Source organism: Mustela nivalis (assembly GCF_964662115.1).
Source record: "Mustela nivalis genome assembly, chromosome: 1".
Classification (NCBI taxonomy): Eukaryota; Metazoa; Chordata; class Mammalia; order Carnivora; family Mustelidae; genus Mustela; species Mustela nivalis.
The window spans coordinates 89,603,213-89,630,928 of NC_139020.1; the positions used below are offsets into that span (position 1 = coordinate 89,603,213).

At 34.6% G+C, this 27,716-nt stretch overlaps 1 protein-coding gene across 5 annotated transcripts in view; it reads right to left on the bottom strand.

The window, feature by feature from the left end:
* The window catches only part of ZBBX (zinc finger B-box domain containing), a 113,035-nt gene that overhangs the window by 70,063 nt on the left and 15,256 nt on the right, over positions 1 to 27,716 (bottom strand). For all 5 annotated transcript variants that reach the window (XM_082745113.1, XM_082745112.1, XM_082745110.1 and 2 more), the window contains 3 exons: positions 21,378 to 21,426; positions 20,383 to 20,492; positions 13,459 to 13,554 (listed from right to left, as the gene is read on the bottom strand). In XM_082745113.1, the coding sequence (XP_082601239.1) occupies positions 13,459 to 13,554; positions 20,383 to 20,492; positions 21,378 to 21,426 (255 nt within the window). The remainder of the gene's footprint in view (positions 1 to 13,458; positions 13,555 to 20,382; positions 20,493 to 21,377; positions 21,427 to 27,716) is intronic.

The following is a 27,716-nucleotide window of genomic DNA, read 5'->3' on the forward strand; positions in this document are numbered from 1 at the left end:
AATGTGTTAAGAAGAGACCCATCTATATGTTGCCTACAAGAGACTCACTTTACAAGTAACAACATAAACGACTAAAAGTGAAGGGACAGAAAAAGATATTCCATGCAAATGGAAGTGGAAAAAAAAAAAAAAGCTGGTGTAGCTATACTTACATCAGACAAAACAAACTTTAAAACAAAAACTGTAGTAAAATGAAAGGCATTATATAATAATAAAGAGGAAAATCCAACAAGATAAGATAATATTTGTAAGTATTTATAAACCCAACATAGAAGCACCTAAATATATAAAATAGGTATTAACAGACCTAAAGGAAGAAATTGACAGTGATAAAATAATAGTAGGAGAATCTAATGTCCTACTTACACCAGTGGATAGGTCATCTAGATAGAAAATCAATAAGGAAACATCAGTCTTATATGAAACATTAGACTAGATATACTAAATAGATATACACAGAACATTCCATCCAACAGCAACAGAATAAACATTTTTCTCAAGTACACATGGACCTTTCTCTAGGATAGATCACATGTTAGACTACAAAATCAGTCTCAATAAATTTAAGAACACTGAAATCATAACAAGCATTTTTTTTTCCCAACTAAGTGGTATAAAATTAGAAATCAATTACATGAAAAAAATCACAAATATATCCAAAGAGGGAACTTCATATTGATGCAGGAATACCTCAAGAAAAACAAAAATTACAAATAAACTTTTACACCCAAAGGAACTAGAAAAATAACAAAAGTAGCCTCAAATTAGTAGAATGGAGAAAATAATAAAGATGAGAACAGAAACAAATGAATAGAGGGAAAAAAATGAAAAGATCAATGAAACTAAAAGCTGGCTCTTCGAAAGATAAACAAAATGGCAAACCTTTAGTTAAAATCATCAAGGAAAAAGAAAGGACTCAAATAAATGAAATCAAAAATGAAAGAGAAGATACAACTTATCCACAGAAATATAAAAGATCATAAGTGAATACTAGGAACAATTTACTCTAACAAATTGGACAACCTAGAAGAAATGGATAAATTCCTAGAAACATATAATCTTCTAAAATTAATCATGAAGAAATAGAAGACCTAAATAGATTACTAGAATAAGGAGATTGAATCAGTAATCAAAAAACTCCCAACAAACAAAAGTCTATGACCAGATGGATTCACTGATAAACTGTACCAAATATTAAAAAAAAAAAAAGACTTAATACTTCTCAAACTCTGCTAAAATGCTGAAAAGGAAGAAATACTCCAGACTCATTTTATGAGGTCATCATTACGCTGATACCAAAACCAGAGAAGGATACCACAAAAAAGGGAAATTACAATCTAATATCCCTAATGCACATAGATTAAAATTTCTCAACGAAATATTAACAAACCAAATTCAACAACACATTAAAAGGATCATATGCTACGATCAAGTGAGATTTATTCCAACGATGCAAGAATAGTTCAACATCTGCAAATCAATCAACCTGATTCACTGCATTAACAAAATGGATAAAAATCAGTCTTCTTAACAGATGCCAAAAAAAGCACTTGACCAAATTCAGCATCCATTCATAATAAAAGCTATCAACAAGAAAGACAAGTAAGAAACTTTATAATAAAAACTATCGAGAAAGAAAGAAAGAATCTCAAAACAGTAAAGGTCATATATGACAAACCCAAAATTAACATCATACTGAATGGTAAAAAGCTGAAAGCTTTTCTTCTAAGATTGGGAACAAGACAAACTTGTCCATTCTCATCACTTTTGTTTCACAGATCATTGGAAATCCTAGACACAGCATAGAAAAAGAAACAAGCAATCAAATTGGAAAGGAAGAAATAAAATGGTCATATTTATAGATGACATAATACTATATATAGGAAACCCTAATGACTCCACTAAAAAAATCTATCAGAATTAATAAATGAAATTAGTAAAGTAGTAAGATACAAAATCAATATACAGAAATCTGTTTTCTATACACTAATAGCAAACTATCAGAAAGAGAAATCAAGAAAGCAATCCCTTTTAGAATTACATGAAAAAGAATAGAAAACTTAGAAATAAATGTAACCAATAAATTTAACCAGGAAGTAAAAGAACTGTACACTGAAAACTATAAAACACTGATGAAAGAATTTGAAGACATAAATAAATGGAAAGATATTATGTGCTCATGTAATAAAAGAATTAATATTGTCAAAATGTCCATACAACCCAAAGCAATCTACAGATTAAATGCAATCCCCATCAAAATACCAATGATATTTTTCACAGAATTAGAACAAATAATTCAAATAATTCTAAACTTCATATGGAACAACAAAAGACCTTGAATAACAAAGATCTGAGATTTATCAAACCAATCTTAAGAAAGAAGAACACAGTTGGAGATCTCAGGCTCTCTGACTTCAAAGTATACTACAAAGCTAAAGTAATCAAACTGGTATAGTACTGGCATAAAACCAGGCCTGTAGATCAAATAAAACAGAAGAGAGATCCCAGAAATAAACCCACACATATACGGTGAATAATTTATAATACAGAGTCAAGAATATACAACAGAGAGAGTAAGGACAGTCTCTTTAACAAATGGTGTTAGGAAAACTGGACAGACATATGCAAAAGAATGAAACTAGACTATTATTTTACACTACACACAAAAACTAACTCAACATAGATTAAGGACTTGAATGTCAGACCTGAAACCATAAAACTGCTAGTAGACAGTAAACTCCCAGACATCAGGCTTGGTTTTCAATTTTTGGATATGACTCCAAAAACAAAGGCAACAAAAGCAAAAATATATAAGTGGGACTACATCCAACTTAAAACCTTCTGCATAGCAAAAGAGACTATCAGCAAAATGAAACAGCAACCTTCTCAATGGAAGAGAACATTTGCAAATCATATAACCAATAAGGGATTAATATTTAAAATATATGAAGAATTCAAACAACTCAAGAGCAAAAAACAAAACCAAACAAAAAGCAAAACAAAAACCTAAAGAATCTGATTAAGAAATGGGCAGAGGATCTAAACAGAAATTTTTCCAAAGACATACAGATGGCTAACAGGCAGATGAAAAGATACTCAAATTCACTACCAGGAAAATGCAAAGCAAAACCACAACGAGGTATGGCCTCACATCTGTTACAATGGCTGTTGCCAAAAAGACAAGAAACAAGTGTGGATGAGGGTGTAGAAGAAAGGGAACCCTCATACACTGTTGCTGAAAATGTAAATTGATATAGCCAGCATGGAAAACCGTATGGAGGTTTCCTTAAAAATTACAAAGAGAACTATCATAGGATCCAGCTATTCCACTTTGTGGTATTTACCTACAGAAAACAAAAACACTAATTTGTAAAGATATATGCACTCTTTCATTGACTGTAGCAGTATATACAATAGCCAAGATATGGAAACCTAAGTGTCTACTAATAGATAAATGGATAAAGAAGAAGTGGTATATATATACATATATGTATATGTGTATGTATGTATTTATAATATTATACACACACACAATGGAATACTACTCAGCCACAAAGAAGGAGGGAATCTTGCCACTTGTGAAAATATGGATGGACCTTGAGGGTTTTATGCAAAGCAAAATAAGTCAGACAGACAGACACTGCATGATTTCATTCACATGCAGAATCTAAAAAAAAAAAAGAAAAACAAATGGACAAACAAAACAAAACCCATAAATACAGAGAAGAGAATACATGGCTATCAGAGGGAAGGGGGTTGGATAAAATGGATGAGGGTGGTTAAGTGCACGGTGACAGATGATAACTTATTGAGGTGATCACTTTGTAATGAATACAAAAATAGAATTATTTTGGACACCCGAAACTAATATGATGTTATACACCAATTTTATTTCAATTAAAAAAATTAAAAATGTGGTTTACTGCTCAAGGGATAGTAAATGTCAAATAAAACTAATCCAGACTCAATATTTAATAGTGTCAAAAAGTGATGTGAAAATCATGAAATAAAACAATTCATGCAGGAAAATATTTTAAAATAAGACAATAAAGCATATGTATATAAAAGAAAACATATTGTCGAAAACTGTTAAACCACTTGATATCCAGAAAAATAATAAAATGGGATCTTCATCTAAATAACTGTGCTTTTCAAGTTTTATTAACATTTAAAAATTCTACTTAGATATCAATCTTAAAAGTGAGCCAGAATAGCAACAAAAAAATAACACAGGAAATTCACACCTGCAATCTTTCTATTTGCAGTTTTGATGCCGTATAATTATGCACTATATTAATTACCTTGGCAAGTACTTACTATTGTTTTCAACTAATATTACATGTATAATGCATCCAGATGAGTTAGCTGCTTTCAGTAATTACTCATATTGAGCTACATGAGAAAGAAATGATTTTATATGCAGTGCTCTGAATAATAGATTTTTTATCCATAGCAGAATAAGCTTCCTAACAAATAACAATCAATAATTTGTCATATTTAGTTTTTATATATAGCAGTGCTATTACATCACAATTGAACATTTTTGTCCTATAAAGACCAATGAACATAAAATACTGTAAAACTTGTCAGATTCCATGAAAAAAATTTTAAGAACATTACTAACACCTGAAAATTATAAAGGCTCCTCAAATATTCAATAACAATGTGATTGATTAAAGGTTCAGACATGTGGTTAGAATAATAATTTTTATGGTCCCCTCCAAAATTGAGATTTGATTATTCTCTATTCGGATAATGAGAAAGTCTGTTTTTCTCTAAAACTTTACTTCACTGGTTGTTCATGAGCCTCCCGAAATATATATTACTATAATGATTTTAAAAATAACCCTAAAACCAAAGGTAACCTTTTCATTAATTCTTTAGATTCATTACCATGAATATAATTTGTTTTCCAGGTTCTAAATTTAGAATGTAGGAATTGTGCTAAATTTCTCCAAGTACTATATCCTGACTAATAAAACCTAATATATGGAGCACCTGCTATAAGCAGAATACTTTTATATTTGTTGTCATTTAATTTGTTCCTCACAACAACCCTGCATGTTTCTGAACTTGCATATATGAGTTTTATCTTAAAGAGTCCCTTAGTATAAATATTACAGAAACACTCTTCTTTCCTTTTGATATTAGTTTGAATCACATCTGTATTAAACCTTTGCATTGTATCCTTCTCCACCGTATCTGTTACTCCATCTGTCATTTGATATTGTAACATACTCCCTAAACCACTTATGTTCTTCCAACTCCACCCTGATAGTAATAGAAGCCCTACTCTCCCTTTACCATACCCCTTTCAAATATCATCTTTTTCTTTTTTTTAGCCTTTCTTAATACTAGCATTGAACAAGCAATCATAGATGTGGTTTCACTGAAGTGTTGCCTATTAACTGTCCCATGCCTAGGTCCTCTCAAAACTTGTAGGGGCACCTGGGTGACACAGTTGGTTAAGATTCCAGCTCTTGGTTTCGGCTCAGGGGTGATCTCAGGGTGGGAGCTCAGGGTTGTGAGATCAAGCCCCACACCGGGCTCTGCACTGGCATAAAGTATCCTCAAAACTCCCTCCCTCAAAACTCCCTCCAGCCTCTTGTGTGCGCTCTCTCTCTCTCTCTCAAATAAATAAACAAATCTTTAAGAAACGAAGAGGAAACTTCTTATCAGTGTTTCTCCAAAGAACAAAAGTTAAAAATAGAACTACCTTGTGATCCAACAATGAAACTGCTGATTATTTATACACAGAATATAAGAACACCAATTCAAAGGGATACATGCATACCTATGTTTACAGCAGCATTATCTACAACAGCCAAGATAAGGAAAGAACCCAAGTGTCTACTGACTGATGAATGGATAAAGAAGATGTGGTATATATATATATATAATGGAATATTACTCAGCCATAAAAAGAATGAGATCTTGCCATTTGCAACAACATAGGTGCAGCTAGAGAGTATAATGCTAAGTAAAGTCAATCAGAGAAAGACAAATACCATATGATCTCACTTATATGTGGAATTTAAGAACTAAAACAAACAAACATAAGGCAGGGGGGACCCAGAAACAGACTCTTAACTATAGAAAACAAACTCATGATTACCAGAAGGGAAGGGGTTGGAGGGATGGGTAAAGTAGGTGATGGGCCTTAAGGAGTGCACTGGTCCTGATGAGCACCAGGTGTTGCATGGAAGTGGTGAATCACTAAATTCGACACCTAAACTAATATTACACTGAATTAGCTTACTGGAGTTAATGTAAGAACTTGGAAAAAATAGGGGATGAAATACTGCCATTTGCAAAGACAAAGATGGAGCTTGAAAGTATAATGCTAAGTGAACTGTCAGAGAAAGACAAATACCTTAATTCACTCATATGTAGAATTTAAGAAACAAAACAAGCAAAGGGAAAACATAAGAGAAGAAAAAAAGAGAGAAACCAAGAAACAGCATCTTAATCACAAAGAACTATCTGAGGGTTACCAGAGGTGAGAGGGCTAGGAGGACGGGGGAAATACGTGATGGGGATTAGGGAGTGCACTTGTCGTGATGAGCCCAGGGTGATGTATGGAACTGTTGAAGTACTAGATTGTACACCTGCAATATGACACTGTATGCTAGGAAAAAAAAAAAGTGAGACAAAAACAAATGTTGGCTAGGACACAGTAAAATCAGAACTCTCAAATTCTGTTGACTGGAATGTCGAATGGAGCAGCCACTTTGGAACCCCCTCTGGGAGTTGCTCAAATAATTAAAGACAGAGTTACCCTGTGGCCGAACAATTTCACTGGTAGAGAAATAGCTAAGAGAAATAAAAACATATGTTCATATAAAAACTTGTACGTAGGGTGCCTGGGTGGCTCAGTGGGTTAAGCCTCTGCCTTCGGCTCAGGTCATGATCCCAGCGTCCTGGAATCGAGCCCCGCATCGGGCTTCCTGCTCCGCGAGCAGCCTGCTTCCCACTCTCTCTCTCTGCCTGTCTCTCTGCCTACTTGTGATCTCTCTCTGTGTCAAATAAATAAATAAAATCTTTAAAAAAAAAAAAAAACCTGTACGTAAATGTCCATAACAGCTTTATTCATAATAGCCAAAAGTTGAAACCAACAAAATGTCCATCAAACAATGAGTAAACAAAATGTGGTATATCAATGTATACAATGGAATGTTATTTAGCCTTAAATATAAATGAAATACTGACACATGCTATAATGTGGATGCACCTTGAAAACTTATTTTTACTGAGAAAAAGAAGCCAGTCATTAAAGATCACATATTATACAACTCAATTTATATGAAATATAGGCTAATCTACAGAGGAAGAAAGTAGATTAGCGGTTCCCAGGAGATTGGAGGAAGGAGTGTATTGGGAGATAGGAGTAGTAGCAAAAGAGTATGGGGTTTCTTTTTTTGAAGTGATGAAAATGTTCTACAATTAATTGTGCTGATGGTTATACATTATCTGTGAATATACTAAAATCTACTTAATTGAGTTGATGAATTTCATCAATCTCTGAGATACAACATCATCCTTGAGATAAAAGTTGTATCTCAAGGAAGCTGTTTTTAAAATATTCTCGTCAACAATGCTGCACGAGTGTTCTTCATTTATCTTTTAGGCATTCCACCATTTTGTTTTTTGAAACCGTAATGCTCACCAACGAGTCTGCCTGAGTTAACCAAACTTTCAGACTCACAAGGCTGTCATCTGACCAGTTTTGGCATCGGTCTGCTGAAAAGGGTAAGAACAGGGACAGCACTTTACTAATAGGACAGCACCAGTTGTTCTTGGGTGGGAGTCTTGCAGAAATTCATGCACCAGTACAGCTTGAATAGGTGAGGATGATGCCTGCTTAGGAGCTTTATTTTCCACCAGGGTCAATCCCCATCTGCATGGCTTCCAGAGCCCCCCAGCAAAAGGCATAGATACAAAGCTCACCATACTCAGGGAGCTGTGGCTTACTTGAAGTATTTATAGTTCTCCCATTTGGAGGCAATCTGCCAATCAGGGGTTATGTTTACCATAAATATGTTGTCTAGGAAACAGCTGACATCACTGCCTTTATCTCCTTCCCGGGGAAACAGCTAGGAAATTCAAGTTCAAACTCTCAGACTTAAGAGGCTTTTGCTGGCCCTTCACCCACAGAACACTTTAATATACCATAAATTCCTTTAATTACCCAATCTTTGGTTTTCAAAAATTCAGAGAATAATAAAATTTTGCTACTTAAAGTACAGTTTCAAATTATTTCAGGAGCTTGATCGTATCATTGGGGACTCATTCATGTTGCCATTTATTCAAAAACTTGATTTGTGTGGGCCAGGTATAATGTTAAGCACTGAGAATCCAGTGATGAACAAAACAGAAATAGTCTCTTTCCTCACAAGATTTGAAATTTATCAGAAGCTATAAAAGAGTATATAGTTGATAAGAATATAATTTTAGAAAACCCTTTGATAGAGGAAGTACAAAGTGATAATCATATAGAAGGGTAATAAATGCAAACTTGTAGCATAAGGAATCTTTGTTAATAACACTATTCATATTTAAGAAAATAAGAAAAACGTGCCATGGCTCAGTTGTTTATATATATATTAGGTATTTTGTTTTTTCTTAAGTGCAATATTAACTAATATTTATAAATAGCAAATTTATACAAAGACATTTACATTACCTAAACTTTAAAATCATAGGAATTTGTGATTATTCTTTTTTATGGGAATATTTACTCTTCATCCCTACATATCTATCTTACTGCTGAGACTCTGGAGAAGAAAAGGAACATGTTCACTGCTGTCCCTTCTGGGTTTTCTCTCTGAGCTCTGCCTGTCCAGAGAATACACTGCAATCTAGATATCCATTAAGAAGTTTTACTGGGTAGATCCTGCCCTGGCAAAGGGAAATGTCTACCACTTGGGAGGGGGGTAAAAAAAATGTTCAATTCCAGGAAGAATTGGGAAGCTGACTGTGGCAATCAGTAATTTTAATAGTAGCAATAATAAAATTGATATTTAGATTTCTATGTCTTCACTCTAATATCTGTTTCTCACTTGATTCAGAATCTGAAAAATGAAAAAAAGAGATATTATACATTGACCTCCAAAAATTGCAGTGCACTCTAAAGTTGGGCTAAAAACTCTATAATTCCACTCTGAATTGGATATTGTCATGGGTCAGGTTCCCAGGAAACAAATTCTGAGATCTGCCTGCCTAACTTTTACTGGGAAATTCTTTGAAAAGAACAAGTATGATTGACAAAAGAGACAAATTTAGGGAAAGAGGAAAACTGAATTTGATGCGATTGCCAGTTGAAGCTATGATGGCCCATCAACTATTCTCAACTGAGGCAAGGGTCTGCTGCTGGGAACTTGTATCCTCACGTAGACCAGAAATTGGACCAGAAAATGACTGCCTCAAGGAATAGAGTGTAAGCTTGGAAGTGGCACTTCTCTTTGGGCAAGAGCAGTTCCCAAGGAGAGACCCAAATATGATCCACCTATAGGCAAATACTCCAGGTAGCTAAGGAAGTGAGTATCTCAATCCTGAAGATGAGGATCTCAGTAGCACACCATGGCATCTATAAATACTGTGTACACACAGCATTTAAAATGGGTCCATTAAGGTCATCTTAGTAATAATGATATTGTCCAAATGATTAGCTATGATTTAAAAATACTGTATTATTACTAACATTAACAGAACAATGACAGTGTGAGCCTGTAAGCTGATATTGGTCATTGTCAACTAAAAGAAAAAACTACCATAAATAGTATTCTGATGATAACTGAAGTTCTACCTGGTGATTACTTTCCTACAAGTATGTTCAAGCAAACATATAACTCTATTATATCTACATAGACATACCTTTCTTTGGAGATTAAAAAAGGTAAAGAGGCTGCATATAAATGGTTTATACCAGAAAACATGGAAATACTACCTCAATTATCTCTTCACTCATTAATAACCATCCCCCTTCCCAAGATCTCTCCCTCCCAGCTAAGAAAAATCTCCATTCCAATTAAGAAAACACACATACCAGAATCTATTAGTGATGTACCTAATCCAACCTCCCTTTGTGCATGTAGTATTTCATAATGGAATACCTTTTGTTTGCTTTCCCTCCTATCTTCTATTATCTCTGATTAACCTTGTCTCTTGTGTTTGATCGTATGTTGGTAAAAGGAAATAGAAATGCCTGTAGATTAAGACCTTATTTTTCATCAATCTGAGGCTTACCCACTGAAAAAAATTTGTTTCAATCCTTAAAGTGTTGCAAATCATTCTAAATGTAGAAATGGGATTTTCATCCTTAGTAATTCTCCTCACGCATTTGCACTTTATTTTGCAGATAATTAACTATTTAACAGAGATTGGAGAGGTGAAAAAAAGAAAAAACTTGTGTTCGAATCATTGCCAAGTATAAATCAATCATAAATCAAAAGAAAAACCCTTTGAAATTATAATGTCAGTCAACATGGAAATGGTAGTAGTTTGCCTCCAATTTTTTCAAGGATTTATCTCTTAAGTAAAATGTACAAAATGGTCCCTGTTGACTGTGAACTATATAAAGACTCACTGGGCTATAGGATGGGGACTGAAACAGTTTACAGCAATCAAATTTGGCTGTGCTCTAAAATAACCGGAAATGTCAGCATAGGTTAAAGAATATAAAAGTAGAGTAGCTATTAGCTTAGAAAGCTTGCTTTTTATATAGTAATGCTTAAAAGTCAAGTATCATATGTCGGCTCTAACTTCTCAAATTTGGCATGAATTCAGCACTCAACAAAAAAAATCTCATGGCTTTGACAGTTGCCAAATTAGTAGAAAGGTAAAAATACTATATGACTGGTTAATGAGAGCTAAACAGAGAGAGACACCATTCATTGCTGACCAATGGTCCTCAGGCCAGGGAACAACAGCAGCAAGAACCTTTACCGATGGGAAAAGACCAGGGAGAATGATGAAAACAAGGAGAAAAAACAAGATGACTGAAAAAAAAAAAAATTAAAGGGCTAAACAGAGAACAGAACGAGGAAGAAAATGCCAGATAGCTAATGGGACAATTGATTAAAATCAAGAAGTGATGGCAGAGAATTAGTGAGACCATGATAAAGAAGAAAATTGAAATACTAATCAGAGCAAACCTCTTAGAAGGAAGGTATAGCTCCAACTACTACATCTGCTGGCCAAGGCCTCTTATTAACTAATAAACTATTGTAACAGCTAGTGGGCAAAACAATGAGCAGGAGTCACCAAAACACAGTGAGACTGTATTCACTGTAATCTTTACTAAGATGGGAGGGAGTATGTTACACATTTTGAAAGTTTCCTTAAAACAAAAATCCCTTTTTAATTAAATTTTTGTTCAATGAATAAAGGTCAAATTTACCTGATTTATTTGGAAAAAATCTTCAAGGTATTTCACTACATAGCAATTTGGGTAAGTGAAATGTTGTTATATAAAAAGAGGAACAATATATGTTCAGCTCCCAACATGCACAGTCTCCCCATACTTTTCTCTAAGTTTAGCCTCCTAATTTGATTTCCCCAGTAGGAATGAACTTCCCAGAACTATCCTCGAAATAGCATCAAGTAGCAACTTTTGTCTTCACAGACTGTAGGACAACACAGAGGACTAACATGAATATGGAAAATACATAGTTCTCTATGGTATTTAACTTTAAAATATATACATAAAGGAACCCCTGTGTTTAAAGAGACGCTTCAAGGATTTGTTGTCGCTTGCTATGCTCTTTGATCCACACCTGTTATAAAATTCACTTCTGTTAACTTTTAGAGATGAATGTGTCTTCCACAACTTGAGATTCACTAGGAACTTAAATGCCATTTTACTATTTCTGGTTCACCAACCTTTCTTCCCCTGCAATCAAAGCTAGAAAATGTAATGCTGGTAGGATATAACAACAGTGTATGATACAAAATATATTCTCATAAGTATTAATTCTCTCTTCCCTATCAATTCCACACTAGAATTACATGAGAATCCCATCTAGAAAGATGACATTCTTCTTTTTAAGACATAAAAGACATAGATTTTAATGACATAATGTTTATAAAGCCTACACTATATTGCATTGCTTTTAGTAAGCATGACTTGATCCATATTATATCTGTCTCTGGATAACAATAAGCCATATCACAGCACAGTCTGTCTTTTGAAATTGTGTATGTGTGTGCTTGTGTGTGATGTGTATGGAAGAAAGAGAGGGAGAGAGACATGAAAGAGAGGACTAGAGATGGGGTCGGAGGGAGGGCCAGGAGAGAATCAGACCTCGGATCCATGTCTCATTCTTCTTTATATCTTCCACACCAGCAAATATTACTAATATGAGCTTGGTGGGCGAGGGAATTAGACTCTACCCTTAAAATGGAGTGCCTTTTTGTTTTTCTCTCATGATTTCTGCTAAGAAGCTCTAAATATTGAGTAGTCACTCAAAAGTATGTCACTTGGGTAAATACTGATACAAATAAGGTCTGTTTTATGTTTTGTGATTATTATGACTTGAGTCATCAGCATCCTTGAGAGTTATCAATATTTATGGTGAGGTGTCATGTAAAAGTTGAAACCTACCAGTATCTTTCTAAATATTGATCTGATCCTCTCCTTCCTTTTGCCTACAAGATAGTAAAATCTTTAACCCATTACACAAGGTCCCTGGTTCTCACTTAGGTCCTTAAGAGCAGAATCCTAGTCTTATTCATCTGTGTAAGGTACTGCCTAGCACAGACCTTGCTTTCTAAAAGGTAGTCAATAAATATTTGTTGAATAAATTGCTGCATAATGAATAAAATCTATGACAAATCAGTGCACTGTGAAATGTAACCAGTATAATATGTCCTATCTATATTTAACCACATTTCTTGTTAAAGTATTAGAATTTTTAAACCATCTGACAGGGTTTGAACTTGAGCATTTCACAGAACAATGCCTATATGAGGAAAAATAAAAGCTTCTATTATGTAGGAGGAAAAGTAGAAACCTGAGAGATAAGCTTATTTAAATGATAATGGGTGAGGACAAATACAAGACTAATTAAAAAAATGAAAAGAAAACAGTAGAGATTTCTATTTATAAACTATATAGAAATAATACTTAAAGCAAACCATGTGTTCATTTGAAACCACAATAGATAAAAATACTGTCTAATTTTTAAATGTCAAGTTCACAGATAAAATGCATGATCTAAAAACTCTAATCAAGCTCATGTCTCAGGAACTATATTAAAACCCAGTTTAAATAGCAAAATTGAACCCAGATTAATACTCAGTAAAATAATTTTGAGATATAAGTAAAAAACTGTACATAATAGAATTTTGTAAATTAATATAAGTCATCCTAAATTCTAGATAATTAAACATGTTTTAAATGTCTTTCGGTTGAAACATTTTATAAATACAGTACAAGTAAAGCATTTTTAAAAGTCATACCTGCAAAAGAGTTGTTCTATGGAGCTTCAGTGCCCCCTTTTGGTGAATTTTAGCAAAGCAACCCAAACAATAATCTTCTCCACATTCAAGGCATACCTTAAAAGACATTAAAATATCACACAATCTTATATTAATGACCTTGAGAAAACATTTGCATAAAGAAGTCATTATTCTTATCTTTATTTCTCCGATTACATGCCTAGATGTCATCAGAATAGAGAAGTCCAAGGAAACTAGAACAATTTGACCCAAAAAATTAATTTGTAAACTCTAATTACTGTCTTATGAAAATAAATATAATAGCTGCAAGTAACTTTTAGATATATGTGTTAGATGTATATATGTATATACAATTCCAAGTAAGCAGGCATTCTCTCTGGGTCAAAACTACTTCATTTTTATGACTTCTTTAATTTTCCTCTATTGATTTACATGACACAATGCATATACTGTTTGTCTCCAAAAATCCCCACACACTTCTTTCAATGGTACTAATTCACCGGTGATTCTCAAAACATGGTTTGAGAAGTATGCTTAGAAGATTCCTCAAAGGAAAGTAAGTATAAGAAAAAGAACAGGATGGAACCACATCAATATGTCAGCAATTCTTATAACTGGCAAAATGATTATGGACAAGTTTATATTTATCTTTCAAATTCCCTATGGTGTTAAAATGTAATTTTTTTAAATTTATGAATAAATTTATGGGCTATACTTGTACCTATGATGGTGCTGAGCAAGACTGAAAGTAAAAAGAAAAAAAAATGGAATTTTTACTGCTACTGAAAGTACTATAGGCAGTTGTACAGCCACTTCAATGTGAGCCTGTACAACATAAGAAAAAGCAGCCCAAATAGCTAAGACCTCTAATTTTCTTGAGTTTGGGCCATGTAAAGAATGCCAGCAGCACAAATAAGTAAGAAAGCGCAGGGTCTAGAGAGATAATGTCAGAAAGTCTATGTCACAGAGCCCACATTCCCTTTGATTCTTTTTCATTTCCTCTCCTCCACTTTGCATGCCCACCACCATTCTTCCCCTCCACCCTCTCTTCTCCTGTCAAGGGATCTTACGCAGAAAGCAGCTAGGGCAGATTGGGGAAAGGTTGACCACGCTCTTCTACCCTTGACTAGGGAGTGACTGACTAAAATGTGCAATACAGTGACCCCTCTTGTGCATATGAATCACCTGGGATTCTGTTGCAGTGAAGACTGATTCAAAAAGTCCAGATTTGGACCTAGATCCTGCATTCTAACAAGATCCCAGGTGACGTCCATGCAGCTGCTGGTGTGCAGACCACACACCAAGTAACAGGCATCAGAATGTATAGGGTGTAGAAAAGTAAACACTTTCTAAAAACCCAACAGGAGACCATTACTTTAAAAAAAAAAAAATGTATTACAAAGTCTCCATATGATGACAGTTGCCTGCAATAATGTGACCAGATTTATTAAATATAAGATGATTAGGACAACACCAACAACCACCACCAAAGGTAAAAAGAGTAAGACATTTTATAAAACTAATGAAACTGAAAAGGAAGGCTAGAATCCCCTAACAATAACAGTAACCACAACATTTACAGAACACTAACTCACTGTTCTAACCGTTTCATATGTTTCATCACTGAATCCTCCCAACAACCCTAGAAGATTAACATGATCATTGTATCTCCGTTGTGAAGAGGAAGTAACAAAGGAACATAATGATTGGGAATGTGCCCAGTCACATAGCTAATGGAGCCAGGATTTTAATCCCACAGACTGGCTGAAAACTCAAGCTTGCCCATGACCCAAATTATTAAAAATCACATTGACCATTAATCATAGCACTAATCATTTATTGAAAAACCTTGATAAAATCTGCAATAAAATAAAACCCAATGTGACAAATGACTGCTTGGGAGGTATTTATCATAATCCAATTGCATCTTTTTCAAATGTTATTAGCTATACAGAACTGAATGTTTTATTTAAGTGAAGGAAAAATAAACACTATCCCTAATAGCAGAACTAGTCCCACCCTTCCAACTCATGTTTGAAGAACAACAGTCACTTACAGAAATGATGATTAAAACATTATCTGGATCGATAATTTTTAAATGTACAACCAAATATAAAGCTGTAATTTCACATACACACATGGCAGTACTATTGTATTGATGCATATTTCCAAAAGTATTCTGCATAATTTTAACATATCTGCGAATATTTTAATAAATTTTTTAGACATATTGGAACTGTCTTTACACTGTAATATAGAATACTGAAAATCAGTTTTAACATTGAATTCTAAGCCAAGTATTTGTTAACAACAGATTTTTAATGAAAGTAGCTGAACGGATGTTGTAGACTAGAAGATCAAAGCTGGAATTGCAGAGTAAGCTTATATATTTTGTTATACAAGCATATTTGGATTTAAATTGGGTTAAAATGACCGCCAACTGGAAAATCTTTTTAGGCAGTTTGTATAACTGGCAGAAACGTACTAAAAATGTAGATAAGGACCCCATTCCACCACAGATGCTTCTTCAATGATGGAATACCCAAGTGCAGTTTTAGCAAATATCTTTTTAATTTGATCAAGCCTAGATCAGTTGTGCTAAGGCTTGAGAATCCCTTTGAGTTTAATTAAATTATCTACATTTGCCAAATTAATATGTAATTTTTAACGATCCATTTCACTTTCGCCGTGTACAAACAGCCTAAAGCTACTGGAATTTCTTTTAAAAATAAGGAATCTGGAGGTTTGGGATTTTATTTTTACCATCAATGTATGTGAATGCATCAGGAGATATGAAAATGTGCCAACAACAAAACACACAATTTACTGTCTCCTCTCAATGTGCCAGGCACAATGCTAACTACTTCATATGCATTAACTATTATTCTCAGTAACTCTGAGGTATTGACTATACTACCTGTATTATCCCATTGTAACAAATTAGAAAACAAAAATACAGAGGAATTAGGCCATTTTCTATAGATCACATAGCTAATAAAAGGTAAAGTCAAGATTTAAACCATCAAAAATTCAAGCTCTTAACCTCTACTTGCCATATACAGTCTACCCTGAATGAAGGCCCTGATGAAGGCCTTATCATGATTTATTAGAAGGTTTAATCTCACTACACACCAGCATTACCATCTAGAATGATGGATGCTAAGAATACAAGATAACCTTAAGTTCACCATCACCACAGTCTATTTCATTAGATATGCCTAACTTGAATTTTTAAATAACTTATTATGGTGCTTGACTAATAATCATAGGTCATTACTTTCACTTCAAATCAACCAACATACTTTCTTAAAATCTTAGCAAAAATCTTCAAGACCATGTAAGGTTTAAATGATAGCTTCTATTTCTAACAGTTTTCAGGCAAATCAGCCTTTTAATCACTGCACACATCATCACTCTCATCTGCTTTCCAGACAAGGCATGTGCCATTTATCTTGTCTGAAATGTCCGCTTCTTGTTTTTCCTTCTCTTTTGAAAATCATCCTTTATTTCCAGGTCAAATTTACCTACCTACATATGTCATGTTGTTCAGATTTGATGGTCTTTAAATAATGCTCAACACAGAACAGGATTCACAAGAAATATTGACAGCTCCTACATAAATACTTTGCTCAGATCATGAACAGTGGACCTCAACAATTCAGTTCAGCCAGCAAGTTCCTTTTAGCTTTCATACTTCCAACTTCAGGAATATTAACATTGTTTGTATTTTTAAAAAATATTTCTGGATAGGTACAATTTATAAAGATTTCTTAAATTATTGTCCATCACTACATCAAATAAGAAGACAGCATGATGTAATAGTAAGAGCATTGTACCAAGAGCCAGGGTAATATTAAATATTAAATATATTTAATATTGCTATTATCTCTTTATCAGATTTACAGCATTCTAACTCTCTTAAACAACTAAAACTGCCATGAAATAAGGACGGTAACAGAGTCTCAAATCAGAAATGATGAAGGCCAAATTCTCCAAAACCTATAACAAATATCATTACAGTCATCTACAAATATTTGTTATAATCATTAAATTTTGGGGGGGGAAACTTCTCAAAGGCATATAATATTTTAAATTACATCAGATATTAGAGTACTTTTAATACTAACTGAAAGGAAGATATATCTCAAGTCTTTATTACAAAAAAAAAATGGATTCTTTCAACAAATATTTTTTGAGTGCCTCCTAAATTGCAACCATAATTCTAGGTGGTGGACATACAACAGTGAACAAAACTAAATCCCTACTTTCATGAGCTTGACATAGGTAGGTGGAAAATAAACACATAAGTACATATTAAGAGGTAATAAATATAATGTGGTTGCATGGAGAAGCTCCAAAAAATTCAGGGCTACTCAGCTGTTCCTCCCTTACAAAAGGCTGCTGGGGAAGGGAATATCTGAATTGACCATTTTTCTAAGGAGACTGTGGGGAAGAAAATATGTTGGAGAGATACTAAAGGTTCAATTTTGAACACACTAAGTTAGTGATTACTGTTAGACAACCAAGTAGAGCTGCTGAGTAGGCAGTCTGAGTTGGAAAAGTTCAGGGGAAGGAGAGGAATAAGAGATGTATATTTTTTGAAGATTTTATTTATTTATTTGACAGACACAGAGAGATCAAAAGTAGAAAGAGAGGCAGGCAGAGAGGGAGCAGGGAAGCAGGCTCCCTGCCGAGCAGAGAACCTGATGTGGAGCGCCATCCCAGGACCCTGAGATCATGACCTGAGCTGAATGGCAGAGGCTTAATCCACTGAGCCACCCAGGCACCCCAAGAGATGTAAATTTGGGTACCATCCATGTAGAGATGATCTTTAAAGCCAAGAGAGTAGACAAAATTACCTATCAAGAGTAAACAGATGGGAGTGCCTAGGTTGCTCAGTGGGTTAAAGCCTCTGCCTTCAGCTCAGGTCATGATCCCAGGGTCCTCAGATCAATCCCTGATCGGGCTCTCTGTTCAGCAGGGAGCCTGCTTCCCCCTCTCTCTCTGTCTGCTTCTCTGCCTACTTGTGATCTCTGTCAAATAAGTAAATAAAATCTTAAAAAAATAATAAAAAGAGTAAATAGATGGACTAGAGAAATGGGTTAAGGACTGAGCCCTGGGGCACTCTAATACTCAGGGGTCTAGAATACAGAAAACAAACAATAGACTGAGATGGGACAGCTAGGAAAGTAAAATGAAACCAAGAGAGAATTATGTCCTGGAGGAAGCCAAGTGAAGAGTCACAAAAGAAAAAAGGAATACTGTACCAAATATTACTAATAGATTAAGATAAGAACTCAGAATTGGCCACTGTATTTAAGAATATGGATGCCATTGTGACCTTGATAGCAGCAGTTTCTGGACATAGACCCAATTCTGAATAGACAGCATTCAAGAAAGAATGGGAATTTTGCAATTCCACTTTTGGGCCTATACTCAAAAGAACTGAAAGTAGAAACTTGGACAAATATCTATACCCATATTCATTGCAGCATTATTCACAATAGTCAGAAAGTAGAATCAACCCAAGTGTCCCCTGATGTATGAATGAACAAAATGTGGAATATACATGCAATAGAATGTTATTCGGCCTTGAACAGGAAGGAAAATCTGACACATGCTACCATATGGATGAGCTCCGAAGACATTAAGTGAAATAAGTCAGGCACTGAAGGACAAATATAGTAGCTTCCACTTATACAAAGCACCTGGAATAGTCAAATTCCTAGACAGAAAGTAGAATGAGAAAGGAGAAGGATGGTTACCAGGGGCTGACAGGAATGGGGAATGTGAATTTTTGTTCAATTAGTACAGTTTCAGTTTTGTAAGACGGAAAGAGTTCTGTGGATGGATGGTGATGATGGCATCATAACAACATGAATGTACTTAACACCACTGAACTATACTCTTAAAATGGCTAAAATGGTAACTTTTAAATTATGGCATATTTTACTATATTTTTTTTTAAGTTCATGAAATCAGCAACAATGAGAAGTTAGAGAACCGTTGGAACCCATTTGGCGGCTTTTTTTATTTTCAATTTCACTTCATAACTTTCAAGGAGAAAAAATAAACATCATTTGTTTGAAGGAAAAAATTAAAAGACATGCACATAAATATCCAAGGCAGCTTAAACACAGTAGTAAAAAACTGGGAACAACCCAACTGTCATTCAGTATGTCAATGAATAAACAGATTGTGGTATATTGTACAATGGAGTACTACTCAGTAATTCAAATGAACAAATTACTAATAAATGTAATAACATCGGTGAATCCCTATGTGGAACAAAAGGAGCCTTACACAGAAAAATATATACCCTATCATTCCATTTACATAAAGTTCAAGAATAGGTGCCACTAAAGGTACGGCTAAAAATCACAAGAGCAGTTGGCTTTGTAGTGGAAATTAATTGGAAAAGTCATAAAAGAACTCTCAGGGGCATTCTCTTACCTTGACGGGGATGTAAACATCTGTCAAAAGCCTTCTAATTGTACATTTAAGGTCTATTTCACAGTAAGTGCTTTCTACCTCAGTAAAAAAGAGAGAGAGAGAGAAAATAGGAAGAGAGAATACGATGAGAGCAAGTGTACAACACCTCCTTAGAAGTTTTACTAACAAGGGTTCAGAGGGAGATGTGGTGGTCATAGAAGAACTTTGGGTGTAGTTTTGCTTTGGAAAGTTATGCAACATGTTTGTGTGCTGACTGGCATGATCCAAGAGGGAGAGGACAGGAGGAAGGTGATATCCTTAAATTGGAATGAGAGGATGAGATGCAGTGCATTGAACAGGGCGGCTTGCTCACTTCCCCTTCAGCAACAGCAGCGAAGGGAAAGTAATTGACTCCCAAAGCAGGTCAACTTGGAAGAGGTGAGTGAGGCCATGTGAAAGTTAGGTTCTAGGACCTTTTTAAAGTGCACATACCAGCAGAGCAGCTTTGTTCTCACACTGTCCACAAACCTTCCCTTTTATCTTGGATTTTTTACTTTCAGAAGGACTGGCCATCTTATAATTAAGTTGTGGTTTCACTGGATCTGGAAGAAAAGAAAAATGTCAGGCCAATTAGTTTTCTGACTGATAAAGTAATGAACTTAAGCACATTTCTAAATTCTCAAAGAGTATTTAAATATTAATTCCCCAGTAAGAATGGGTGCAGACAAGTCTACTCTTCCCAGTAAACTGTGGAAACCATACTCCTCCCTCATAGCCGCCTGTGACCTTAGGGCCCACATACGTGCCCATACCCATCCTGCTTAAAACTCACTTAAATTAGACAAGTGAAATTACAGAATGTAAAAAACTATGCTCTTGATAGAATCGCTATGGCATTCTGTCCCATCTCCGGATTAAATTAAATGAAGCTCACAGAAAACAGGCTTCTATAATAAATGTTACATGTATTTCTAGAATTTGTCCTACCAAATTATCTTATCCATTCAAATTAAATGTACTTATCCTCTATAAAAAATTTACTTCTTTTGGATTTACTGTGAATTCAAAATTTATTTTCAGGTTTTGCTATTTTGAAATAATTAATTAATTATAAAACTATTTTCAATATTCTTTTAGATTCCTAGAGTAGAATTTCAATTTATAATTTTATACTGCTCAATTATCTTCCTGGTTAAAAGATTATATAAGTAAGGTCACAGAATAGTACTATCAAAGACCTCAGTTTGGAAAATGTTTTATTATATTCATATTTTAAGTTGACTTTTTTAACATAAAATAAGGCTGCCCTCCCCCAAAAATAAATAAAATGGATTTGAATATCAAAACCTCACATGAGAGTCATCATTTTGGGTTTTAGAATCATTATGTAGCACAAACAATTCTAGCACTTTAATTATCTATGTACTTCAAATGAAAAAGAAAAGTTATAGCTTTAGCATCTAATAACACAGTGGTAAACTGTTTACCTTGAAGTTGCTCCTTCAGTAATTTTAATTTCACTTTTCCAGCAGAAAACTGTATTAATGAAATGGATATTATTTGTCAGAAATATATTCTCTTATTCAAAGAATGCTTAAGTTACTAACAAAAATGGTAGAGAGCCATAAAATTTCAGTGAATCTTGAGCAAAACAAACATTTGAGAAAATAATATAAAATTAATAAAAAATCATGATTAAAACTTATATAGAACTTTGAAGGAAGAGCAAATAACCCCCCCAAAAAAGGAACTTTGGGCAATAACTAAACCACTTTTAAAAACATGCCATAAATTATGTTTTGAACAAAAATAGTTATATATCCTCATGAAACTATTTTAGGAAAGCACTAGTATTCAAACACTGTAAAGGCTCAGTAAGCCTTTTCTATCTCTGATCTTTCTGAAACACACAAAGTCTAATATTTGTACAGACTAAATCTAAACTGAATTCTAACTGAGACACTCTGCTTACCTAACTGTAGAAGCCAATATTATCTTATTTGTCTAATTTGGAGAACCACATGTTTAAGCATCATAGATTTAACCTTCAATATATTAGCTGTGATCCCTGACGGTCCGAAGTTATAGACAAAATATTGAGTAAATAAGCTTCGCCTTTAGGTGTTTCAAATAGTCACTTAAAATCCTTGGATCTTAAGATTTTAAGACATAAAATGGACTCACTAACTGTATATACTTGCCTTGGTCTTATTAAAACCAACATTCAAAGTACACAAATGAGCATGGAGGAATGGTGCACATTTACACAGACCCTGTCAATTCATGCCTAGTTTTCAATTTTCAATTTGCATGCTCAGTTGCCCAATTTGTACATGAGAATATGAGAACAACAGTTGCCTCTATGTCGACGGCTGCACCAACTGCAGTCATCTTTGAAAATTTAGGCATAATTATTCTCAGTGAATCTAGTGGTTTTGCTTCAAACGGGCATTTTTTTGTTCACATTCTTCAAGTAGCTGCTCAGATGCTATGTACCAAACACAGCAGAAAAGAAAATGGGATTGAAATAATCAACTTTTATGTGAATCACACTTATTTTTAAACTGAAAATGTTATACAAGTTACAGATAATTTAATCTCATTTTTTATAACAAAATTATCCATTATTATTACCTTAATTATACATCTGAATTGCAACATGGTCAAGGTGGTTATAGGCAACCTGGGCAGGATGGCTACGCCAAAACAAATTGAACCCATTATTAGGGAAATTTTATAATTTGTTTTTATTATTGTAAATATTTTTCAGCTCTATAAATATGGTCACATTTACTTCAAATGATTCAAACTGCATAAAAATATTTCAGTGAACAAACTGCTAGCTGCCATTTTTAGGCAACTAGAATTTTCTCCCAAGTCTGATTTTCATCTGTTTGGAAGAGTCTAGGATCAGGTAGGGTTGGACCGGGGATACACACATTACATCATACACACACACAGCCATATGTATATACACATGTGTACATGTATGTGTGTATATGTACATACATGTATATCTAAAACATCAGTAATTTGGTATCCTTAACCCACTTTTGCCTCCACCAGAGAATACTGAAGGGGTACACTGAGGGTCAAGGAAGCTTAATAGTTGTACTATACAGACATATCATATGGTCCCTGGGAGTCAGACTATGCTATCATCAGCCTCCTTGCATTGACAAATGCCTCCAAACTCCCACCAATACCCTAATCTGCCACGCTGGGCCCACATCCATGAGCAACTTTTTCAAATATTCTTATTCTTAATACAATTAGCTACATAACTTTTTTCCATTTTCTACTGCTTGTCCTTATATCCTGGTTTCCTGCTAGTCCATAGAGTCCTTATTAAATAATCATTTATCTTATGACTTAAACCTTTCCTAAAAACATCTCTTGCAAAAGTTCCCATTAATAGGACTCACCTTGCTTTAGACACAACCTTCTCTAAAGAACTCTCCAGAGGAACTAGCTCCATTTCTACTCCCTTGTACTCACCAGAAGAGAAGAAAATCTTTCTCCCTGTTTGGTCCTTAGTCCTGCTTCCAGAATATCGCTCTGATCTCATCGTTCAGCAATGATGCCTCTACTGAAGGTCCTCACCAACCATGGACCACTTTTATTAATATTCACGATCCTCTTCCACCTGAACTAGAGTAATCTGCTCAGTATTTTTCTCCATCACAGTTCTGAGTGATGATCATAGAGATTTCAATGTCCATGTTCACCTGACATTTTGATGCTGAAAACCCTCCACCATGCTGACTACTATGAACATCTAAATGCCTCTTCAGCCACCTGACCATTATGACCAAACCTTAAACCTAACAGCAATCTGAAAGGCCACACCTTCAAAAGCCCAGACTCAGAGCTATCTGGTGCTAAACATGATCACCCTACCTTCTTCCTCTTAGACCTCTACCTTTATCTACCTACCATTGTGATGAAATAATCCTGACTGGGTCCCCTACAAATCCATACTCTTATGCTCTTCAGCAGTCTACTTATTCATTTTGTGCTAAACCTCAATCATGACTCCCACATGACTCAAATGTTCCCCATTCTGAAAGACTCATATTCACCCCACTCTCCCTCCTTATTGTGAGCAGATGATGTTGCCTTCAAATTTACTACAAATGTTGAGGTCTTCCCATTAAAATATTTCCACAGCTTCTTGCCTCACCTCCTGTTAAATGCAACCTCTAAAATATTACCTTTACTGACACCTGCTTTGTCTTCTGTCTTTCTAACCAGATGCAGTGTGTCCTTCTTCCATTGGCCAAAGCCTACCTAAGGAACCATCATTGCAAAGACACCCCAGCAACTGACACCTTCCTCATTTGCGTCTTCTACATTTCCCCCACTAGTGAGTCCCATCCCTCAGCTACAAACTGGCTCACATGTTTCTGATTATAATAAACAATATACAGTTGACTCTTGAACAATATGGGGGTTGGGGCACCAATTTTTGGCCCCCCAAAACTTAACTGCTGATAGCCTACTGTTGACTGGAAGTCTTACAGAGAACATAAACAGTTGATCAACACATATTTCGTATGTTATATGTTTATATGCTGTATTCTTACAATAAAGTAAGCTAGAGAAAAGAAAATAGTATTTAGAAAGTCATAAGGAAGAAAAAATACACTTATGGTACTGTACATAGATCTATTGAAAAAAATCTGCATATTAAGTGGACCTGAACAGTTCAAATCTGTGTTGTTCAAGGGTCAACTGTAATAAAGTCTTTCCTTGATCCTGTTTAATCCTTCCTTGAGATGTCACCCACCACTCTCATGCTCACTGCAACATTAGACTTTATTCACTGCCACCCACCCTTCTTCCTGTAACCAACTGATATTTTTCCATCCAATATCAAATCAAATTCAGTGTTTTTTAAAAATTCTAATTCTCCACAAACATTTTCAGCCAGTGTTACAACTGGTTTCACACACATAATCTTAACATTGCTTAAAACTCTGTGAAGTAGTTAGCAAATATTGTATGGTTACAAATATATCAGACGCTCAGAAAACTTAAGTGACTCACCTAAAATCACAGAGCTAATGAAAGGAGTCAGGATTTTAGTCAGTATGGATGAACATAGGGTTTCTTGACCTTGATACCATGGACTTGATACCTTGATACCTTGATACTTTAGGCCAAGTAATCCTTTGGTGGCGAGGCTGTCCAGTATGTTGTAGGATGCATACCATCACTCCTGGCCTGGAGCCACTAACATTCATTAACCAAAAACCTGAAACCGTTTTGGTGGTGATAACTAAAAATGTCTCCAGACATTGCCAAATGTCTCCTAGGAGGCAAAACTAACTCCTGTTGAGAAACACTGGTCTAAAATCACAGTCAAAACACCCTCATTTACTTTCATTTTCTCTGAAATTGCATTACTTGGGTTCTACCATTCTTCCTCTTCTCAAGCTCCCTCTACCGGAGAGCTGGCAAATCACCTTGGCACCAGCTTGAAAGCCTGCATTCCAAATCTTGGCCCTGACGCTTGACCTTGAGCAAGTGAACTTTTTTTGATGTTAAATTACTTCATCTGTAAAATTGGAAAAATAACTGCCTCTCAAGAGCAATATAAGCACTTAATGAGATAAAACAGGAAAAAGCAGCTGAACTGTTGACTAGTATAAAATAGATAGTGATTATCAATATTAAAGTTCTCTTTTACCTCCATATTCCTTGAGCTTTATCCTTCATACCTGCCCTTTCTGAGCTTTATCCTTTATACCCTTCTTCTCCCTTTTATAAATTCTTAGGAAGCATATTTACTCTCTTGGCTTCAACTAACATATTAGAAGTCAAATAAAATTCTAAATCCTCAAAATCTGCTAGGTAGAACTTAAATGTCCTAGAAAGAAAATAAGGAAGGAAGGAAGGAAGGAAGGAAGGAAGGAAGGAAGGAAGGAAGGAAGGAAGGAAAGAAGATGAAAGAAAGAAGAGGAGGAGTAAATATGTGAGGTAAGGATGGGTTAATTATACCTATGGGTGAAATCTTTTCACAATGTATACATGTATCAAATCATCATGCTGTTACACTTTAAAATATCTTAAAATTGTAACTGTCAGTTACCTCGGTAGAGCTGGGAAAAGAAGGAGAGGAAGGAAGAAAGGAAAGAAGGAAAGGAGGGACAGCGGAGGAAAGGGGGAAGGAAAGAAGAAGGGAGGGAGGGATTTCTAAATCCCAGTTTTTTTCAGCTTTTCTTTATTCTACCTCATTGTCAATCATCCTGATATCAGTTATACATTTGACTTCCTCCTTTCCTTTCTCACTGCTTTTTTGGTTCCGTGATTTCCTTCCTATTTCTTCTGCTACATTCTAATTTAGACTCTTCTCATTTGACCTCTAGATTCTTTTACTAGTCTTCTAAATAGTCTCTCTGCCTATTTAGACTTTGGAGGCTACTATCTATATTAGTGGCCTCCAAAGTAGCATGTATGCATGCCTGAGGGAGCGCAGGAAAAGACAAGAAGGTAGAAATGAAGTTTGTGCCATCCTTAAAAAATGTCCACAATTTGTTTTATAATACACATGATATATTAGTAAACTATCATATTTATAAATAAATTTTATTTATAAATAAATGAAAAGTTCATGTATAGAAAAGTTCATGATCAAAATACATTCTTTATTGATGTGGGACATGATGAAAATACTTTCAATATGACTTATTCTATCCTCTATTTATAAACTCCTAATGCCCTGCATATTTAAACAAAATCAGCCATCATAAATCATCACCTTAATCTTGCTGTCTTCCTGCTCAAAAGCTGTCAGGGAATTCCATTCCCACAGTGAAAGAAAAGACTCACTCTGTTATTCCCTCCTGCCCTAGCTCACTTTCTAACCCCACCTTCCAGAGCTCCCTAAACCCCATGCTTTCACATCTGACTCAATTATGAGATTTGTGGGGCCTGGCATTATGATTTATTCATCATTTTTTCCTTACAAAGACATCTAGAAGACTCTCAACTATTTGTAGAACTGAAGTATTTTTTCCCAAACACAGATGGTTTATACACTAAATGGTTATGACAAAAATGACATACTGACTTTTCCTATTCTCATATGTACGTCATCTTTTACATTAGATGAGGATCTCCTTGAGAACAAGGATAATACACTATGTGACAAAGGAGGCACTTAATAATTGTTATTGAATAAATAAGTCAATAATCATAGAGTCAGCATTTTTATTATATTATATTTCAATAACATCTAAAACATGGAACACTATCTCAGAAAGATCATGAGAAATGGGAAGTGGATTATAATCCAAAAATTAAAGAAACATATCTCAGGAAGAGAATGACACTAAAAAATAAAAGGCTTTTTTGAAAACAGAAAGGTTAGAAGCATCAAGTAAGATGTTTATAGATGCCAACTGGTCCAAAGAAAGTTTAATGATAGGTATATAAAAGAGAAAAAGCTATATAAGTTAAGACTTACGAAGTCACGGATCTTGTACTAAACAATCCAAAAACAAAACAGCTTTCCTTACATAAAGTCACTCATCTTGTTTTAATCTTAAATATAAGGTAATGTTATATTTTATAATACACAGTAAAGCTAAAGCAATTCTATAGCTGGGAAACCTGAAAACATTTTTTCCTTGGGTATCTTCACACATAAACTCAATACTATATGAATAATAATTATTCAAGCAAAACATAAATACTATTAAACAAATGTGATTATAGGAAGGCAGAAAAAAGTCTGTCCTTTGTTACATCAAATAACTTAGTTTTCATCTTAATATAAAACTACATAGTTGTATTTCACATACTTGAAACCAAAACTGATT